This window comes from Osmerus eperlanus, chromosome 16 (assembly GCF_963692335.1).
Source record: "Osmerus eperlanus chromosome 16, fOsmEpe2.1, whole genome shotgun sequence".
NCBI lineage: Eukaryota > Metazoa > Chordata > Actinopteri > Osmeriformes > Osmeridae > Osmerus > Osmerus eperlanus.
In genome coordinates, this window is record NC_085033.1 from 1,316,159 (window position 1) to 1,335,509 (window position 19,351).

Here is a 19,351-nt window from a genome sequence, read left to right on the forward strand (position 1 = left end):
TAAATGATCATTTTAGAGCACAGGGTGGGTCAATTACTGCTGCCCCAAACCCTGCTGCATTCTGATACAAACATGTATCTGATCAAATTGGTCATTTAAGTTCATCCCAAGGTGTCCTCCTATCATAGTGCTGGTCTGCCCGGATGGCTGTAGGACAAAGAGACTATTAATAGCAGTCGTCCACTCCCAAATTCCCATTTTGTTTTCTCTACACCAGGGATCAGCCTTAAAGAAAGCCTGTCTGATTGAACGATAGCATTTAATTTAAAACCAAAGTATAGACATTCTCTATCTGACTGGTATTTGTTTTTGTTGTTTGTCTGGGAATGCAGGCAAACAATATAAAGCCTTTCCTCCTGTGTGCTGACCGAGAAAGAATTTAATCTATAACCTTGTGCAAGGCTCTTTTTAATGATTAGGAGTTGCTAGGGGGCCACGGCTCCAATAGGAGTAGCTTGTTGCCCACACTACTTTTCTAAACTACAGGCCTGTGAATATGTAACTCTGCCAGGCTAGAGTTCTGTCTGGCACCACCCCCCCCCCCCAACTCAGTGTCACAGCGTGGGCACGATTGCAAGGAAGTAGCTCATTGTCGCCTGTTTTACAGTGACAAAAACATTTACATTTTGTCATTTATCAGACACTCTTATCCAGAGCGACTTACAGTAAGTACAGGGACATTCCCCCGAGGCAAGTAAGGTGAAGTGCCTTGCCCAAGGACACAACGTCATTTTGCACGGCCCGGGAATCGAACCAACAACCTTGTGATTAATAGCCCGACTCCCTAACCGCTCAGCCATCTAGCACTAACATGCTGTGCTGACTGCATAACCAGATTTTTGTGATCCTAAGATCTAAGAAAATGTGTTTGTGTTCAGAATGTGTGTGTGATCGCAGTGGGTCGAGACAGGAGGTGTGTGACGCCTCGGGTGTCTGCCTGTGTCGAGGAGGGGTGGAGGGTGAGCGTTGTGAACGCTGTCAACCAGGGTACCACTCCTTCCCCAACTGCCAAGGTGAGAGGAACACTGGCCTTCTGAGATCAACACTGCTCGTTATGGATGTACTCAGTTACCCAAGCAAGGCCTGGGCCAAGAAAGTTTCCAAGTCAAGATGGTTGAAAAGGTTTGTGAGCTTTCCACCCCTGTCAGAGATAAACAGTCGTGTCCTCACCAGAGTGTCGCTGTGATGGATCAGGGGTCGCTGCCAGAGACTGCGGTCCCACTGGCCAGTGCCGTTGCCTTGCCAACTATGGAGGACAGCAGTGTGACCAGTGTGCTCCTGGTTACTATGGATACCCAGACTGCGCCTGTGAGTGATTTCCTCCCTTCTGTTTTCCCTTTTTGACCAAACCCTCCCTCTGCATCAGAGCCCTTGATTGGCCCGCGGTGACCTTTTTGTGACCCACTGCTCGTGGAAAAACTGATGCTGCTGGCCTTAATGTGGCCTCATGGCTCTCAGGGCTCAATCTCCCACAGTAACCTATAAACCCCCCGTGCTGTCAGCCACACTGATTTACCCTCTGTCATCCAGATACACGTCTAACTGGGAGCAACCCTAGATTAGACAGGATTCATAGAAATGTGGGCTCTGTTACATTGGATAAGGAACAACCCTGTGCTGGGTAGTACAATCCTATACTTCATATTTAAAAAGGGAAGGGGTGTGTGTGTGTGCGCTCGTTCATGTGCATGCGTGTGTTTCTGTCGTGTGTGCAGTGTGCCGCTGCTCCAGGACGGGGTCGTATGACTCGGTGTGTAACCCAGTGTCGGGCCAGTGTCTGTGTCGACCAGGAGTGGTGGGTCAGCTGTGTGACCGCTGTGCTGGGCCTGGCCTCAGCTTCCCCCAGTGCTCAGGTAACCCCTCCCCATAGTAGACAAGACACCCAGAACTTAAACTATTCTATAATTTGGAGAAGTCATGAAATAGTCTGTGACCAGAAACATTTCTTGAATGAATGCCAGATTATTGTATGGAGAATATAGTTGTTAGATATTAGGTCATATTCTCTCAAAGTTCTAGTGGCAGTATAATTATTTGAGAGGATATCGACATTCAGCCAAGAAGTGAGGTTTAGATCATTCCCCATTGGTGGAAAATACATTTGTTCCTCAGCTGGCTGTCTTCTGTATGACCAAACCATTTAGGTTCATGTTCTACTAACCTATTTGTTTTCCCAGTGATGTGAGTTTGAGCTTTAACATGAGTGTTGTCCTTCTCAGCCTCCGTCAGTCAGTGTGACCCAGCTGGCTCAGAGAGTACCTTCGCAAACACACAAACGGTAAGCTGGCCTATCCTAACAGGGCCGACAGTGGCGTTCTCACCTCACACACCTGTAACTGTTTGTATTTTACACATGGGTTATTGGGGTCACCCACCCCCATTCCCAGTGCCAGACCCTCGGTGTGTGTGCTACGTGTTTTCATATTTGTTATCTGATAGCAGCTGCATGACCAAACCTGTATCCGGTAGAGTTTACAAGGAAGAGAGTTTTTTTTTTCTTCTTAAACTAGTTGGATGTGAAAATTAACAGTAATCATAAGAGGAAAATCCGCTTCCTTCCATCTTGGAGAAACAAAAACAATGTTGACAGGATTTCCAGAAGCTAATGTTGCTCTTGTTTTATCTCTGTGCATGCCGTGAACCTCATGGATACAAAAATGTCACCATTGTGCTCCACTGTTCTAATGTTGAAAGGAGGCTAATTCAAAGGCGCTCCCTTTAGACCATTTGTAATTTACTGATTTATGGGGTTAGTACTGAACAATAGTCGACAAGTAGTATACAATTGTTGTATACTAGTGTTAGTTTTGTATTTAAGGAAATAAGGTTTGATGGAAAAGTTGTATACATTATATTGAACATACAGTATATATATTTATACAAAACTCATAACCAGTTCAGCAGTATCCAATATTATATTCAACTGATACTGTACATTCAATTTGTAGAGCAGATTTGCGACCTGTTCTATGTTACTCACAGTGGTAACTCTGTTGTTTTAGGGATTCTGTAACTGCTTGGCCCATGTGGAAGGACCCCTGTGTGACAAATGTAAACCTCTCTACTGGAACCTGGCCATGGAGAACCCTGATGGCTGCATTGGTAAGATTCCTGTTTGTGACCCTACAGGATTATAGCTGTGTCATGGCCATGACTAGTCTGTCAGTCAGAGTTATGGTGTAATAATATATTTCTTTTTTTAAATAAATAATAGCTCAGTTCTTGGAAAAAAGTTAATGTTTTCAGGGCTTGAGAGGAAGTCAACTACTGGGTTCTGCTAACTTGCCTGTCAGTATGGTTGCCTTCAGCATTTTCAGCTGTATTAAATCACGGCTTGTAATCTGAGGAGGCTGTGACATCATAGAGAGCATGAATCTGGAGTTATCGTGTTGTTACCTTGGTGAACAGGCTCCTTCCTGTCAGTGCCGCATCTGTCCCCAACAGGAACTATTCTGAAGACAGCTGAGTTCTGCCTCACTGTTTTCAGTGTTTTTTAGGTGCTAAATAACCTGTGATAAATGGTATTCGATTTTGTTAAGTATCTCTAAGATAAGTCGAATAAACATATCTGATAATTGGTGTATACTTGTGAGTTTTGGGTTGTGTGGAGTAGGCAGAAATGAAACCAAACCTAAAGGCTGTCGTCCTAACTCTGTCAGGTGAGGGAAGGAGCTGCCTATTCCCTGCCAGCCAGTGAGGGAACAGTTTGAGTCTTTGTCCAGATACCTGTCTAAAGTTACAGCCTTCCACCAAGAATGTTATCACGGCCTGGCTGCCAACAGATATATGGAGGAATGGAAAAAAAGAGCTTTTAATATCCCAGGAATGCCTCAGGTTGGCTGTGGCTGGAGATGGAAGGTTGTGCTCGCTGCCTTGAAAGCACAGCCCCTCCCCGGGCCCTTTGATGTTGAGCTGGGAGGATTGCAGCTTCTTCTTGCTGCCGTGTCTCACCCATGGAAGGGAAGGAATCCTGTAATCAAGATCTATTCACTGTGCCCTCCGGTGCTCTCCCTTCCTCACCCTGTCCTTGTTCTCTTTCAATCTGTCTCTTTTACTCTCTCGCTCGCTCTCTCTCTCTCTCTCTCTCTCTCTCTCTCTCTCTCTCTCTCTCTCTCTCTCTCTCTCTCTCTCTCTCTCTCTCTCTCTCTCGCTCTCTGTCTCTCTCCTCAGGTCGTGCAGGTCATGTGGCAACACGTTTGTTGTTGTCCACTTTTTTTCTGTATTGTCATTGTTGCTGAACTCTGGTGTTTGTGACTTGCATGCTTCAAGTTACAGAGAGGTGAGGGGGGACTTCCTCATCTTACGAACTCTCCTCTTCTCCTTCTGTCCCCTAGAATGTGGCTGTGATTTCAAAGGGACTCTGAGTGGTGTAGGACAGTGTCAGCAGGTTGGTCTCTTGTTCCTGCCATGCTCATACACCACATTCCAATACAGCTCTGCACACCCTCCACTGTCAAGCAGAGGGGTATACCTAACTGTAATTATTATTGAATTACTGCTTGGCTAATATTACTCTTTAACTACCGTAAGTCATTTGTCTTGGAGTTACGCCGTTGTCACACACATTTATAATGTTCTTTCCTGACATGTTTATCTCTCAACCGGCAGTGTCCTACAGTATGATCCTAATATTTACAGTATATTCTTTTCCAGAAAAATGGCCATTGTCCCTGCAAACCCAATACTTGCAGCCACATCTGTGACTCCTGTAAGGAGGGCTACTTCCTGCTACAAAAAAAGAACTATTTTGGCTGTCAAGGTGGGTCACCTGACTAAATATAAATGATATAATATATAATAATAAATATAAACAATTATTTCTTCACTTGTATATGTGTATGTACTATCAGGCCATACTAGACCTTGAGATCTGCAATCGTTGTTCAAGGTGTGTCCTCACACAGAAGCTATTTTGCTTGACCAATCATTATTAATGAGGGAAACATCAATGATTAACATGTCAGGATACCTACCTCCAGGTGAAGCCTGACCTCATTGAACACCACAGCATGTGCTAGTTATGCTTTCATCTTGAGATTGTATCCACTTCATCTCCTGTCACCAAAGGTTGCCAGTGTGACGTGGGCGGGGCCATTGGACAGGCGTGTGATGATATGACTGGACAGTGTCAGTGTCGGAAAAATGTGGTTGGACGCACTTGTACTGAGTAAGCTCTAAACAATTTTATACAAGGACACATAGTTCTGTTTTCCTACACGTTATTGAGGCGAGGCATGGTCACCAATGCTAAAAAATGCATTGTAATACATAATGGAAATACGAAAAATATTCAATTGTACCAGGTTGTCAATTATTCATTTCTAAGTTGTACTGTATATTCTCTCTGTTAACAACGCCCCTCCCTTCCAAAAAACAAGGCCAGCCCCCAACCACTACTTTCCTAGCTTGCACCAGCTGAAGTACGAGGTGGAGAATGGCATCACACCCAACGCCAGGCTCGTACGCTTCGGTTACGACCCCCGGGCCTTCCCAGGGTTCAGCTGGAGAGGTTACGCCATCATGTCTCCTGCACAGGTTAGTCAGGCGGTTGCTTGTAACCTGAAAATACTACAGTGAAAAAGCGAGGAAAAAGTTTCACTGTGAAGATATTTATCAAATATACGTGAAGAAGGACACGATTGAAGAACACAATGGTGGCCGTTAAGTGTTGGCGAGGTTGTAATTAAAAGAATGAGGAATTGTGAACATAATGCAGTCGTGTACGTCGTAAAAAATCTGCCTTCCTGCGTTTCTTCTCAGTGATTCAGTATTTGCTTTCCCCCGCTGCTCTAATTCTGTGCTTTTGTGTGTAAAATTGCTTCTGTCTGAATACATCAGCGTTTATACCTGTGTATAAACGCTGATGTATTCATCCAGTGGCGGTAGTGTGTGCAGTAGGTGTCTTCTTGACGGTAGCTCTTTCCTCCTTTGGCCTGCGGTTTTCCTAGCTGTGTGTAGGTTGGTGGTAGGTGTCTAACCCTGTCTCTCCTCAGCCAGAGGTGATCATATCACTTGCCGTGGCCTTCCCTGGCCCCTTCCACATACTAGTGCGCTACGCCACCCCCCGCCAACAGAGGGCGAGGCGGGTGAGGGCCAGGATGTTGGTGGTGGACGAGGCTGGCTTTCACTCTTGCTGTGACTGTAAGTGAAGGGCCCTTCCTTCCTTCTATCTATCCTTCCTTCCTTCCATCCTTCTCTCTTATCGTCCTTCCTTCCTCTCCTCCTTGTCCTCTTAGCTCCTCCCCGCTCTCCTCGGTGCATCACCGTGTTCTGCTCTAACCCCACTCCGTCGCCTCCCTCTGCATGGCCCGCTCGTTTGTGTTAACACCCAGTCCTTCTTCCCGTCACCCCCCACGATCCTGCACCCTCTCCAGTCAACCGTGTCCCCTCCCCCCACCCCCCCCCACCCCCCCCCCCCCTTCTCACCCCTGTCTCTGCAGAGTGACATCAGGTTAACAGTGCATGTGGATGAGGCTAAGCACTCATCCTACCGCATCCTCCTACGGTACGCTAACCCTGGGGCCGGAGGTGTGACCGGTAGCGTAGCGGCTACCACCGTCAGGGGGGGCCCAGGTAAGCCCATCCTCTCTAAACCCCCCACCCCCCTCTCCGTACACACACACACACACATGTACAACCGCTCAGTTTGTCCACTCATTCACTGGAATATTCATTGAACGAAAGGATTGCATCAGTTTGACTCACCATCACTCACTGCATGCTTGTGCCCTACCCTCCTCTCCCACAATAACAACACATATCTAGGTTCGATCTCATCCTCAGAGGACGGTAGTCTGTGTGTAGGCCCAGCTGGGTGTCAGCTGTGACGCTGTGTTTAGTACGTGGCTGAATGCTCCTCTGCAGGGCCTGGCCAGAGTAAGGAGGTGGTCTTTCCTCCCAGCTCCTCCCCATCCTTCGTGTCTGTGCCCGGGGATGGTTTTGCAGAGCCCTTCCCTCTCACCCCCGGGAGATGGGTCATACGCCTGCGAGCCGAGGGAATCCTGCTGGTGAGGACCCTATGTGACTGTCATCAGCCAAAACACTGCCCGTCCTGTTCCACTGTCTTCTCTCTCCTAACTCCTCCCCTCCCACCCCCAGGACTATTTGGTGCTTCTGCCCAGCGACTTCTACGAAGCTCCTCTCCTCCAGGAGAAAATCACCCAGCCCTGCACGTATACATCCACCTCCGCCACAAAGTAATCCCTGCAGTTCCTCTCCAGAATCCCAAACTGCTATCTGTTTACATGTTAGCTATGACTGGCTACTGTCTGTGATACGTGCTTGTTAGTTGCTGACCCTGACAGTGTTGTGTCTTTGTGTGTGTGGCCCTCTCTCCCAGCTGTCTGCTCTATAAGCACGTGTCGATGGACAGGTTCAGTTCAGTGCTGGGCTTGCATGGCCTGCTCTCCACACGCAGAGCTCGCAGGAGGAGGAGGCAAGCCCGCGTGCGGCGCCCCACACCAGACCACCCTGACATGGCATCCATCACGGGGAGACAGGTGGGCATGGCCCCCCAGGGCCTGGAAAGGCCTCGCACACACAGACACACACACAGACACACACAGACACCTACAGACACACACGTGCACACCCACACACGCACACACAGACACACACACAGACACACACACAGACAGACACCTACAGACACACACGTGCACACCCACACACGCACACACATACACACACACACACACACACACAGAGAAAAACTAGCACGTACAGTAAACATCCAAGCACACACACAATTTGTTGTATTCAGAAATACATTGGATTGTACAGGTAAGGGGGCACACAAACCAGGCTTGGCTCCAGAATGAATCGGATTGAGGAGGCATTTGGTTTATAGCTCTCCTACAGAAACTCTTATAGCTAAAATAATGAGGCGGGCACAGGAGCAAACCCTGGCACACACACAGCATTGATAAGTGATGAGTTGTATCATGTGTGTGTTGTGTAGACCCAGCTGGAGCTGAGCCTGCGCGTGGCCCAGCCAGGGCCCTATGTCCTGGTTCTGGAGTACGCCAGCGAGGTGGACACCGTCCAGAACGTCAACCTGCTCATCACCAGCCAATCAGAAGCCCAGATCCAGGCCCGAGCCAATATCTATAGCTGTGCATATAGGTAAGTGTGTGTAGTTGTGTGTGTGTGTGTCTGCGTGTGTGTGTATTAAAGTGTATGTCGACCCCGGCAGCTTCCTGTGTCGGAGCGTGTCTGTGGACGGAACCAATCGCGTGGCAGTTTTCCATCTTACCCACAAGGCCGAGCTAATTCTCCAGGTCTCCACGGCCTCTTTCCTGCTGGTAAGAGAGAGCCTCTCTGGCATGTAACATGGTGGTTAGAAGAGATTTCCTCAATTTCCTGTCAACTGTTTGCTTTGATCTTTGTCGCTAGTACAAAGTGTATGCGGTACCTGTGGAGGAGTTCTCCATGGAGTATGTGGAGCCCAAAGTGCTGTGTGTCGCCGTTCATGGACACTTCACTGAGGACAGGTACAGTGGAGCTCTCTGGTCATTTCTGGTAATTACTGGATAGCGTGTAGAGACCTCAACACGATAAAACTGACTAGCCCAGTGTTTTGGAGAAAGTGCTGCTAGCTTAACTAGTAGGCCACTAGTCACACACCCACACAAACACACATAAACACACAGCTGGTTTCCAGGTGTGACTCGATGTATTCCCAGGGCTGGACATGGTCTGTCAGGTACCTGGGGCTGTACATTCTCTCTCTCTCTCTACTTAAACAGCCTTTTTACCTCACAGCCTCTACTCACACCCAGCAGACACACTGAGATGGATTGCCATGTTTACTGCTCATATTTAGCTGTCAACATCAAGTCCTATTATTTATTTTTTAAGCAGAAAATTGCATTTTCAAAGACGTCCTGCCACTCTCCCACACAATGTACCGTTTTTCTGCCATTGTATCAAGCTATTAGCGAGTTAATATCTGATGTATAAAACAAACTGAGTTAAAGTGGAAAAACAAACACCATAGAGTTTCCTTGAAATTACAGTTTGTTCACATTAAACCGTAGTTCCTTTCATGCTGCTACACCATTTAGATATAAAACAAATATGGAGGAAAAAGCATTAATAGCTTTTTGTCGCGATAGAATGGTTGATAAGAGCTTGAAAAAGAGTGCAACGGCCTCACAAGGAAGTTTGGGGATATTTCGAAATAGTTTCTTGTGGGGAAGAAAGTGAATGAGGAGAGGGGGGGTTGCTGAAGAGAATGAGAGAAAGGAGAGAGAAATGGTGGGGCTACAGAGTGGGGAATGAGGGGCTTGCCAGAGAGGGTCAGAGAGGTTGCTCCGCTCAAACAAAGATTTCATAAGACGTGTGAGTGTGCGCGTGTGTAAGTGTGTGTGACGTGTGGCTTGTTAAAAAAAAAAATACTGATGAGAGAGAATGCGATAGCCAGGGGATGTCTACTACATTTTAAAGAGGATTATTTCAGATTATCGTAGGTCCGCAGGTCGTGACCTCGACCCGGTCACTGACCCGGCTCATGAACAAGTCACATTTTTCTTCGTCCGTGCTTGGCAAACACTTCAAACCCTTTGTCCTTCTGTTGACCCCCCCTTCCACCCCCCAGTCAGTACTGTGTCCCTAGTCGCTACCCCAGGCCTGGCGCGGCTCTGGTTCTAGACGCCGCCCGCGACGGTCGCCTCTCCCCCCCTCGTGGTGATGTTTCTCGCCCGGCCCAGGAGAGCGAGGACTGGAGGCGGAGGAGACAGTCCGAGGGCCGGTTCTCCCTCCCTGTCCCCCAGAGCGAAGGGCGTCTGCTGAAATCCCCCCAGGTATACGCTCACATGATGGGATCAGAAGCCTACCACAATAGTCTCTATATATATTACTCTCTCACTCTCCCTCTCTCTCAATGTCTCTCATTCTCAATGTCTCTCTTTCATTATCTCTCCATGTCTCTCTTTCTGTCTCCCTCTCTCTGATCACTGCAGACAGAGATCAGTTTCAGCACCAGGGTTCCTTCTCCGAGCAGATACGTGGTGGTCGTCCACTTCCGCCAGCCGGAGCACACCACCTTTCCCGTGGAGGTAGTGGTGGACGCAGGCCGCAGATGGATGGGTAAGTCTGGACACCAGGGCCTGTGGTGAAGCCTGGGGAAATTGAGGGTTCCTTACCTTGATGTAATTACGGAATTATGACTATGGTGTCCTTTTAGAGTATTGACGATTATAGTATTGGTAAATGTGAAGGATTCTTTTGGTTTGCCCGGCTCGGAGGTGGTTCCCTGTCAGATTAAGCCCCCGCCCCTCCCCCCTCCACTCTCCCCTCCCCCCTCCCCTCCCGCCCACATGACAAGATGATCAAAGGGCTCGGACACACTTCCCCAGATGGGCCTGATGGGAAAGGATTACCATGGAGCACGCTGACACATCCCACTTCTTCTTCCCTCCCTCCCCCCGCCCCGCCCTCACCCCCTCCTGCTTGGTCTCTTCTCACACCCTCACTCTCCTCCCGTCTCTCCTCCTTCACCCCGGTCATCCTCCTCCTCTCTTTCTCCTCCTCCTTCTCTCCCCTCTGTCCTCCCATCCAGGTTCAGTCAATGCCTCCCTATGCCCTGCGGTGTCAGGCTGCAGGGAGCTGGTCATTGCTGAGAAGCGCATCGCCCTTGATCTTCCCCAGGAGCCACTGACCATCTCTCTTAGGGTACCACCTGGTAAAACCCTCACTCTGGTAAGATGTTTGTACCAGTCAGCTACCAAGGTCTTGTGGTCCCTTCCTAACACACATCACGTGTTTTCCTGAGTTGTGTCTGAGCCCAGTTTTCAGTGTTGGTATGCTGTATTAAACCTAACTCTTCACAACAACCAGGTTGCCAGATTAACCCCCCCACCCCTCCTCTGTTGTACCATCTCCCAAACAACAACAATGAGGGTTCTGTATTCTACCTGGAAACCCCCCCACCCAGACCTATTAGAGATAAGCTCTTAAACCCACTAAGGTAGGGTAAGGCCAGAGTTTAGCCTGTACTGACTTTGGGGCTGTTTGTTTTACTCCCCTGCACACTGCAGTCACGACCAACAACCACTCAACATTCAAAACACCCTCTATCAGTGTTTTATCATTTTTGCCCCATATTGTTTAACACGTTCTCATCCCTTTAACCTTTACGTTTTTAGAGTACATTTAGGTGGGATAAGATGTTGTTTACCTTGGATTAGCATCAACACAGAAGAGATAGTGCGTGAGATAGTTTCTGGTTGGTTCTTATGAGATTGACGTTGATGTTTTGTTCCGCCTCAGGATTATATCTTGCTGGTTCCTGATGATAGTTACACCCCTGATCTCCTGAAAGAGAAGACGCTGGATAAATCTTCAGATTTCAGCCGACTGTGTGGAGCAGAGGGCTTCTCCATACAGTACGTACATATATCTGCTGCTGCTCTTCTCCGGGCTCAGGGAATCAGCGCTTAGCTAAACAGTGTCCTTTCAACATGAATCATGATTTCCGTTGCTTCTACTGTTTTTAAGAGAACATTAGTATGTCCTGGAGTGTCCCGGATTACTTGGCTTCCTGTCCAAATGAAATCTTCTGAACTCCCGAACATATCAACGTTTCAGATTGAACAGTTTCTGTATATGCCATTTGAGGTTTTGTAAATGTCGCCCTCTAGTTGTAGTGAAAGAGTGCTCCACCTTGCCCGTCTCCTCTCCTCCAGCCCCAGGACGTCCTCTCGGTTCTGCCAGGACTCGGCCCGCTCTCTAGTGGCAGCCTTCGACAACGGAGCGCTGCCTTGTAGCTGTGACCAGGCTGGGGCTACTGGACCCACCTGTGATCCGCTGGGAGGCCAGTGTCACTGCAGGCCGCATGTGATTGGCCGCCAGTGTACCAAATGTGCCACAGGATACTACGGCTTCCCGTACTGCAGACGTGAGTTTGGTTATCACCCAGTCTTCTGTCCATATTATCAATACGAGCAAAAAAACACGTTGGCGCATTGTGTGTAGCTGTATTCCTCTGGGCGGATGATCAATTCGTGTTTCAGGCCATTACTGTAAAGCGTTGACAGACTGTAAGAAAGGCTGGTGGCATCAGCCAATCGGACACTCACTGCAGACACCAGACAGACAGATGTCAGACAGACAGACAGACAGACAGACAGATGTCAGACAGACAGACAGATGTCAGACAGACAGTCGTCAGACAGACAGTCAGACAGACCGACAGACAAACCGACAGACAAACCGACATACAGACATCAGACAGACAGATGTCAGATAGACAGACAGACAGACGTCAGACAGACCGACAGACAAACCGACAGACAAACCGACAGACAGACATCAGACAGACAGATGTCAGACAGACAGACGTCAGACAGACGACTGACAGACAGACAGACAGACTGATTCTATTAGACTCGATTGATCCCATGCCCGTCCCCCAGAGTGCGAGTGCGGGGTGCGTCTGTGTGACGAGGTGACGGGCCAGTGCATCTGCCCGCCCCAGACGGTGCGGCCGGCGTGCGACGTGTGTGCCAGCCAGACGTTCAGCTACCACCCCCTGCTGGGCTGCGAGGAGTGCGACTGCTCGCCCAACGGCCTGCAGGCTGGCGCCGGCCCCGGCTGCGACCGCGACACCGGACAGTGCACGTGAGTGGACCAGCGGAGTCGTTCATAGGGTTATGGAGGGATGGATCATATTGTGACGGTTTACGAATTCAGTCCTGCTGTTTTTCATTTCTTGAGAATTGATTTGTCTGTAGTGCTTTACTGCAAGAGCAGAGCAGGGAGGTAAATGTTGTGTGTGCGCGTGCGCGCGTGTGTGTAGATGCAAGCCCAGGATTGGCGGGCGCCAGTGTGACCGGTGTGCTGCTGGATACTATGGCTTCCCTGATTGTGTAGCGTGTGACTGTGCCCAGGGTGGAGTGACCCCTGAGGTGTGCCACTCCAACACGGGCCAGTGTCTCTGCAAGGTGACCCACCCCACACCCAGACCACAGACCCCGAGCACACCCTGTTTCAATGACACCCACTCAGTTTTCACCCATACACATTTGTATTTATTTCGATTTTTTACATTAAGCACGATTATTTATTTCTCAACTTTTTTTTCACCTGCTTAGTTTTATACTTTGTGGATTTTTGTGGTCACTTTCTGTGTATCATTCAGCCTGACAGGGTGTTGTCTTGTGTGTTCTGCAGAGAAACATGCAGGGGGACCGCTGCACTACCTGTCGTGAAGGCTCCTTCCACTTTGAGCCCTCCCACCCCAGTGGCTGTATCATCTGCTTCTGCTTCGGAGCCACTGACCAGTGTCAGAGCTCCAGCAAGCGCCGGGGCAAGGTGTGTGTGCAACTGTGTGGCTCAAAAGTCAATGCAGGAAGTTGCTCATAGGAAACCTGCTTAGGCAGATTAAGGAACACATCCTTATCTGGCCAAGCCTTCAGCAGCCATGGCAGAAACCCAAATTCCAGACCCTCAGCCTAGTCAGACCTACAGAACCTACGGAACCTGTTCCGTGGTAAGCACAGCATGCACTACGTACATACATGTCACTATGCTTCTAAAAGTCTCCTTCCTGTTCCCTCCCTCCAGTTTGTGGATATGCAGGGCTGGAGGCTGGAGAGGGGAGACCAGGAGGAGGTGTCCTCGGTCCTCAACCCCAGCAGCAACACACTGGTGGCTGATATCCAGGAGCTGCCTGCTGCTGTTCAAGTGCTCCACTGGGTGGCGCCCCCCTCCTACCTGGGAGACAGGGTGAGTGCAGGGACAGGGAAGAGGAACAGTCCTCCTGGTTTCACACAGAAATGCAGAAAGGAAAGGAAATGTAGTGCTTCTTTCTTCTTGAGGGTTAAAAGGGGTCTGGACATCGGCTCATGTTTCAGGCAGACAATGACAATATAGTTGTATTTATATTATATATGGGTGACTACAAGTGTCACCCAGTCAAGGCTCCAAATGGCAAAAGAATCTCGTCAAATTATTTCACGGTTTTGCCCCTCCATTTTGAGGAATTCAAGGTTTTTTGTATTTTTATGTAATTTATTTGAGTCCTTTTTAGGGGTTTACATCAACTCTGTGTCCATGTCTCTGTCAGGTGTCGTCGTACGGAGGCTACCTCACCTACCAGGCCAAGTCCTTTGGTATTCCTAGCGAGGGGATGAATCTGTTGGATAGGAGGCCGGACATCCTGCTGAGTGTACGTATACAACACAACCTAACACGCTCGCTTACTCACACACACACACACACACACCCACACACTCCCTCCCTCACTCACTCACTCACTCACTCACTCTCTTTCACACACACACACACACACACACACACACACACACACACACACACACACAACACACCCACACACACTTATGAGAGGCCGTATAGGCCATAATTCATACTTGGTCTCACATACATGCCATGACCTCACATATATACCATTATACTCTCACATATATACCATTATACTCTCACGTATATACCATTATACTCTCACATATACACCATTATACTCTCACATACACGCCATGACCTCACATATATACCATTATACTTTCACATATATACCATTATTCTCTCACATATACACCATTATACTCTCACATATATACCATTATACTCTCACATATATACCATTATACTCTCACATACATACCATTATACTCTCACATATACACTATTATACACTCACATATACACCATTATACTCTCACATATACACCATTATACTCTCACATATACACCATTATACTCTCACATATACACCATTATACTCTCACATATACACCATTATACTCTTGCACATAAACTGGCATACTCTCTTACACACACAAAAATACTGTCTTATATGCACCATCATAATAAAGTATGACAATATATGTAAGAGACAAATAGTATGTGTGAAACAGAAAGTTATTATATGTAAGAGAATAACAGGATGTGTAAGAGAGAATACTTATCTATGTGAGAGAGAATACTTGTCTATGTGAGAGAGAATACTTGTGTATGTGAGAGAGAATACTTGTCTATGTGAGAGAGAATACTTGTCTATGTGAGAGAGAATACTTGTCTATGTGAGAGAGAATACTTGTCTATATGAGAGAGAATACTTGTCTATGTGAGAGAGAATACTTGTCTATATGAGAGAGAATACTTGTCTATGTGAGAGAGTTTGATTGAAACGGAAGGCAGTTTGATTGAAAAGGAAGTAGTACTGAATTCTCAGTTCCTGATTGGCTTACACATGAAGAAGGATTTGGGGTAGATGTAGCTAACGCCCACCTTCCCTATCAAGACGAGACTGAGTGACATGATAAGATGGCAGAGAGTGGGCGGCTTAATGAAGCCATTGGACTCATTAATAACATTTTATTAACATTTTATTAACATTTTATACTCCAAATGCTGCGGCGTTATTGTAGGGAGGACAGACCCGTTCCTGAATTACGTTTTTACAGTTATTCCTGGGGAAATTATGGAATTAAATTACATATTAACTATACTAAAATACTTGTGCACAATAATATTTGCTAAATGTAGACGTTTTTAAAGGTTTTTAATTTGACCTCGAAGCCTTTTGTGAAAATGAGGCTAGTTTCACGACAGCGACTTTGGATGTATACTAGGCTACTTTAACATGTTAGCTGATTAGCCAGTACGAGTGAGATATGTATACAGTCACATTAACAAACCTCTTCTTTGTAAACTTAAATACGATGGGAACACATCACATTAACAATTCCAAAACGCACCACACGCCAAACAATTTTTTTTGTCAAGCGTCTCTAAACTCAGATTCCGAGTCGGATCCATGAAGCTTTCGTTGCAGTGAATGGGTGCGGGCACTCATCGGGCAAAGGGGCCTACACTCAAATAGGATCTTAAAAGTCCCAACTGGAAAATGTTGTGAACAGATTGACATCAAGTTCAGTTTGTGGCATTGAAGTTTAGGTTAGTAGCCAAGGGTGTAAAGACCACTCGGCTAATTAAAGACGTCAACGGTTAAAACCCCAGTGCCACGGGACGGTATTCACACAGGCATTGGCTTTAATTTAAATGATAGTTTGTTTCATCAATTGAAAAACTGATCTAGGACTTTTGACTCAAGTAGTGGGGGTCGGTATAGCTTCCTAAACAACTATGGAATTCTACATTTGAGTTTTTTAGTGGATTTGCTTGAATCGTTGTCAGAAATGTTGGAATCAAAGACGACAGCCATCCACAGTGGCTATTTCTAACGCTAACGATGAAATGCGCCGGCTCTTCAGACCTGGATCAGGTGCATCACGGAGCGGCAGCAGCACTCTGTCAGGAGTCTTAACCGAAATACTGCGGAGTTTGATATTGGGATTGCGCCATCACTTGGCTGGCATTAAGACGAGCTCCTGACAGAGTGCTGCTGCCGCTCCTTGATGCACCTGATCCAGGTCTGAAGAGCCGGCGCATTTCATTGTCAACGTTAGCGTTAGAAACAGCCCCCGCGTATGGCTGTCGTCCTTGATACAACATTTCTGACAATGACGCCTTAGGATTTGGAGTATGCAAAATGTTATTGATGAATCCATCTTGTCATGTCACTCAGTCTCGTCTTGATAGGGAAGGTGGGCGTTAGCTACATCTACCCCAAATCCTTCTTCATGTGTAAGCCAATCAGGAACTGAGAATTCAGTACTACTTCCTTTTCAATCAAACTGCCTTCCGTTTCAATCAAACTCTCTCACATAGACAAGTATTCTCTCTCACATAGACAAGTATTCTCTCTCACATAGACAAGTATTCTCTCTCACATAGACAAGTATTCTCTCTCACATAGACAAGTATTCTCTCTCACATAAACAAGTATTCTCTCTCACATAGACAAGTATTCTCTCTCACATAGATAAGTATTCTCTCTTACACATCCTGTTATTCTCTTGCATATAGTAACATTCTGTTTCACACATACTATTTGTCTCTTACATATATTGTCATACTTTAGTATGATGGTGCATATAAGACGGTATTTTTGTGTGTGTAAGAGAGTATGCCAGTTTATGTGCAAGAGTATAATGGTGTATATGTGAGAGTATAATGATGTATATGTGAGAGTATAATGGTGTATATGTGAGAGTATAATGGTGTATATGTGAGAGTATAATGGTATATATGTGAGAGTATAATGGTATATATGTGAGAGTATAATGGTATATATGTGAGAGTATAATGGTGTATATGTGAGAGTATAATGGTATATATGTGAAAGTATAATGGTATATACGTGAGAGTATAATGGTATATATGTGAGAGTATAATGGTATATATGTGAGGTCATGGCGTGTATGTGAGAGTATAATGGTGTATATGTGAGAGTATAATGGTATATACGTGAGAGTATAATGGTATATATGTGAGAGTATGATGGTATATATGTGAGGTCATGGAGTGTATGTGAGATCAAGTATGAATTAAGGCCTATACGGCCTCTCATACACACTCACTCACTCACTCACTCATAAATTAACCAGAAAGACAGCAAAAGCTATCTGGTTAATTTGTGTGTTCACCTGTCATTTCCTTCCTGCTGTGTCTAACCCCCTGTTGTGTCTGTGTGGTTGTCCCCAGGGCCAGGAGATGACCCTGGTCCACCAGAACCGCCAGCCCCCCAACCCAGACAGACTGTATCAGGGACGGGTCCAACTAGTGGAGGTATCTGCTCATAGACTGGAACTCTCCTGGGGGTGGCTTCTACACAGTTCAAGTCCAGATCACAACCAAGTCCTTTTATGTCAATGGAGATGTGCATGTTTACAATTTGAGCGTCTCTGTCTCCAGGGGAACTGGCGTCACGCCAGCAACAACAGGCCCACCTCCAGAGAGGAGCTGATGATGGTGCTGGCCTCTGTGGAGGGTCTAAGGGTGCGGGCCCTGTACTTCACCCACAGCCAGCGCCTCAGCCTGGGAGAGGTGGGCCTGGAGGAGGCTTCCAGACAAGGGGCGGGGGGCCCTGCCAGCACCGTGGAGGAGTGCGCCTGCCCCCCACAATACACTGGAGACTCCTGCCAGGTGAGACAGAGAGAGCACGGGGCTCGATTCACCGTTTGGGGCCCCTACGGACCCCCAGTCCAAAAGGGGCGTGGCATAGAAAAAGAGTTAAGGACGAAGGGGGGGGAGTGAGGGACGAGGAGGGGCAGCTTAGGTGTGAGGGGGACAGGAGTGAGGAGACAGGCCTATCCCCCCCTCATCCTGTCATCCAGCTGGGCTGGGTGGGATGTCACAACACGCCTCAACAAAGAGCCACGCCCGAGCTCAGTGAGGTCACGGGTGAGAGGAATGTACACGGAGAAGTATTCGCCCGCCCGTGCGTGCAGCCTCCCCCTCAGGCCGGGATACGACGTACAATCACGCAGACATAATGTTAGCAATCAAACATCTCCAGCCATTGCTACACAGGCGTTTGAAAACGTTTCTACCAGCAGTGGTTTGATCTGAGTTTCTTTATCTGCCTGGGTGGGTCTCCATGTCTCCTGCACCAATTATAGAAATTCTTAGAAAAGGTTGGGTTTTAGTGGGAGATTCTGATAGGATTTTCCTACAAGTACTCAGAGTAAACTTATATGTTAGAAGTGGTTATTAGTCTAGGAGATGGAGTCCTACCAAGGATGTGTGGTGTGTTTGTTCTGACTAACGAATACGTAATGAAGTGCGTATGGGATGAAAAAGTTCCACACTCAGACCAGACAGTGAGTCACTCATAAAACCAAGGTAATGCACATTACACATTTGACATTTTATTAATTAAGCAGATGCTTTTATCCTAAGTGACATATAAATGATGCATATAGAAAGTACAGGATCAGAAATGCACACATTCTAACACTATTTTGGTGGTCAGATTCAAGAGCGTTCTGTATTTCTGTGAAAACATTATTAAAGTGTTTTTCGGCCTCATTTAGACCTAAGTCCATCCATAATACACATCACAAGTTTTGGCTTGATCCTCCAACCTTTAATTAAAGTTGATATGTATTGATTTGGTTGTTTTTAGATGTACTCTTAGTACTCAATCCATAATGTTGTGTGTGTGTGTGTGTGTGTCACACACCACTGGTTGGGTGTGTTCAGAGGAAATGCATAATATGTGCCCTGAGGCGCTAAGAACAGGAGAGGTGCCTTGACGCATATCCAGGCGTGGCACTGTATCTGGCAACCCCTAACGACACTCACACACACACACACAAACACACACACACACAAACACAAACACACACACATGGGAGTGGCTGCTGAAACAACGGTCTCGAGGACCGATGTGCTGTTTGGTTAGTGTGATTCAGGTGTCTGGAAATGTCTAACCCCTCACACAACCACACTTCCATGCTCAACACAATCACCTACACACTTG

At 47.1% G+C, this 19,351-nt stretch overlaps 1 protein-coding gene across 3 annotated transcripts in view; it reads left to right on the top strand.

Moving 5' to 3' along the window:
• The window catches only part of LOC134035960 (laminin subunit alpha-3-like), a 57,236-nt gene that overhangs the window by 21,085 nt on the left and 16,800 nt on the right, over positions 1-19,351 (top strand). For 2 of the 3 annotated variants that reach the window (XM_062480560.1, XM_062480562.1), the window contains exons 13-40: positions 879-1,013; positions 1,174-1,308; positions 1,716-1,853; positions 2,220-2,278; positions 3,003-3,102; positions 4,335-4,387; positions 4,654-4,759; positions 5,068-5,167; positions 5,379-5,535; positions 5,994-6,141; positions 6,865-7,007; positions 7,099-7,196; positions 7,340-7,499; positions 7,961-8,124; positions 8,195-8,303; positions 8,395-8,492; positions 9,599-9,803; positions 9,963-10,089; positions 10,562-10,701; positions 11,272-11,387; positions 11,688-11,899; positions 12,417-12,621; positions 12,800-12,944; positions 13,174-13,314; positions 13,567-13,728; positions 14,069-14,170; positions 17,572-17,655; positions 17,782-18,012. In XM_062480560.1, coding sequence (XP_062336544.1) covers positions 879-1,013; positions 1,174-1,308; positions 1,716-1,853; positions 2,220-2,278; positions 3,003-3,102; positions 4,335-4,387; positions 4,654-4,759; positions 5,068-5,167; positions 5,379-5,535; positions 5,994-6,141; positions 6,865-7,007; positions 7,099-7,196; positions 7,340-7,499; positions 7,961-8,124; positions 8,195-8,303; positions 8,395-8,492; positions 9,599-9,803; positions 9,963-10,089; positions 10,562-10,701; positions 11,272-11,387; positions 11,688-11,899; positions 12,417-12,621; positions 12,800-12,944; positions 13,174-13,314; positions 13,567-13,728; positions 14,069-14,170; positions 17,572-17,655; positions 17,782-18,012 — 3,773 coding nt within the window. Of the gene's footprint in view, positions 1-878; positions 1,014-1,173; positions 1,309-1,715; positions 1,854-2,219; positions 2,279-3,002; positions 3,103-4,334; positions 4,388-4,653; positions 4,760-5,067; positions 5,168-5,378; positions 5,536-5,993; positions 6,142-6,440; positions 6,574-6,864; positions 7,008-7,098; positions 7,197-7,339; positions 7,500-7,960; positions 8,125-8,194; positions 8,304-8,394; positions 8,493-9,598; positions 9,804-9,962; positions 10,090-10,561; positions 10,702-11,271; positions 11,388-11,687; positions 11,900-12,416; positions 12,622-12,799; positions 12,945-13,173; positions 13,315-13,566; positions 13,729-14,068; positions 14,171-17,571; positions 17,656-17,781; positions 18,013-19,351 lie in introns of all 3 variants that reach the window. The other variant, XM_062480561.1, reaches the window with a different exon arrangement.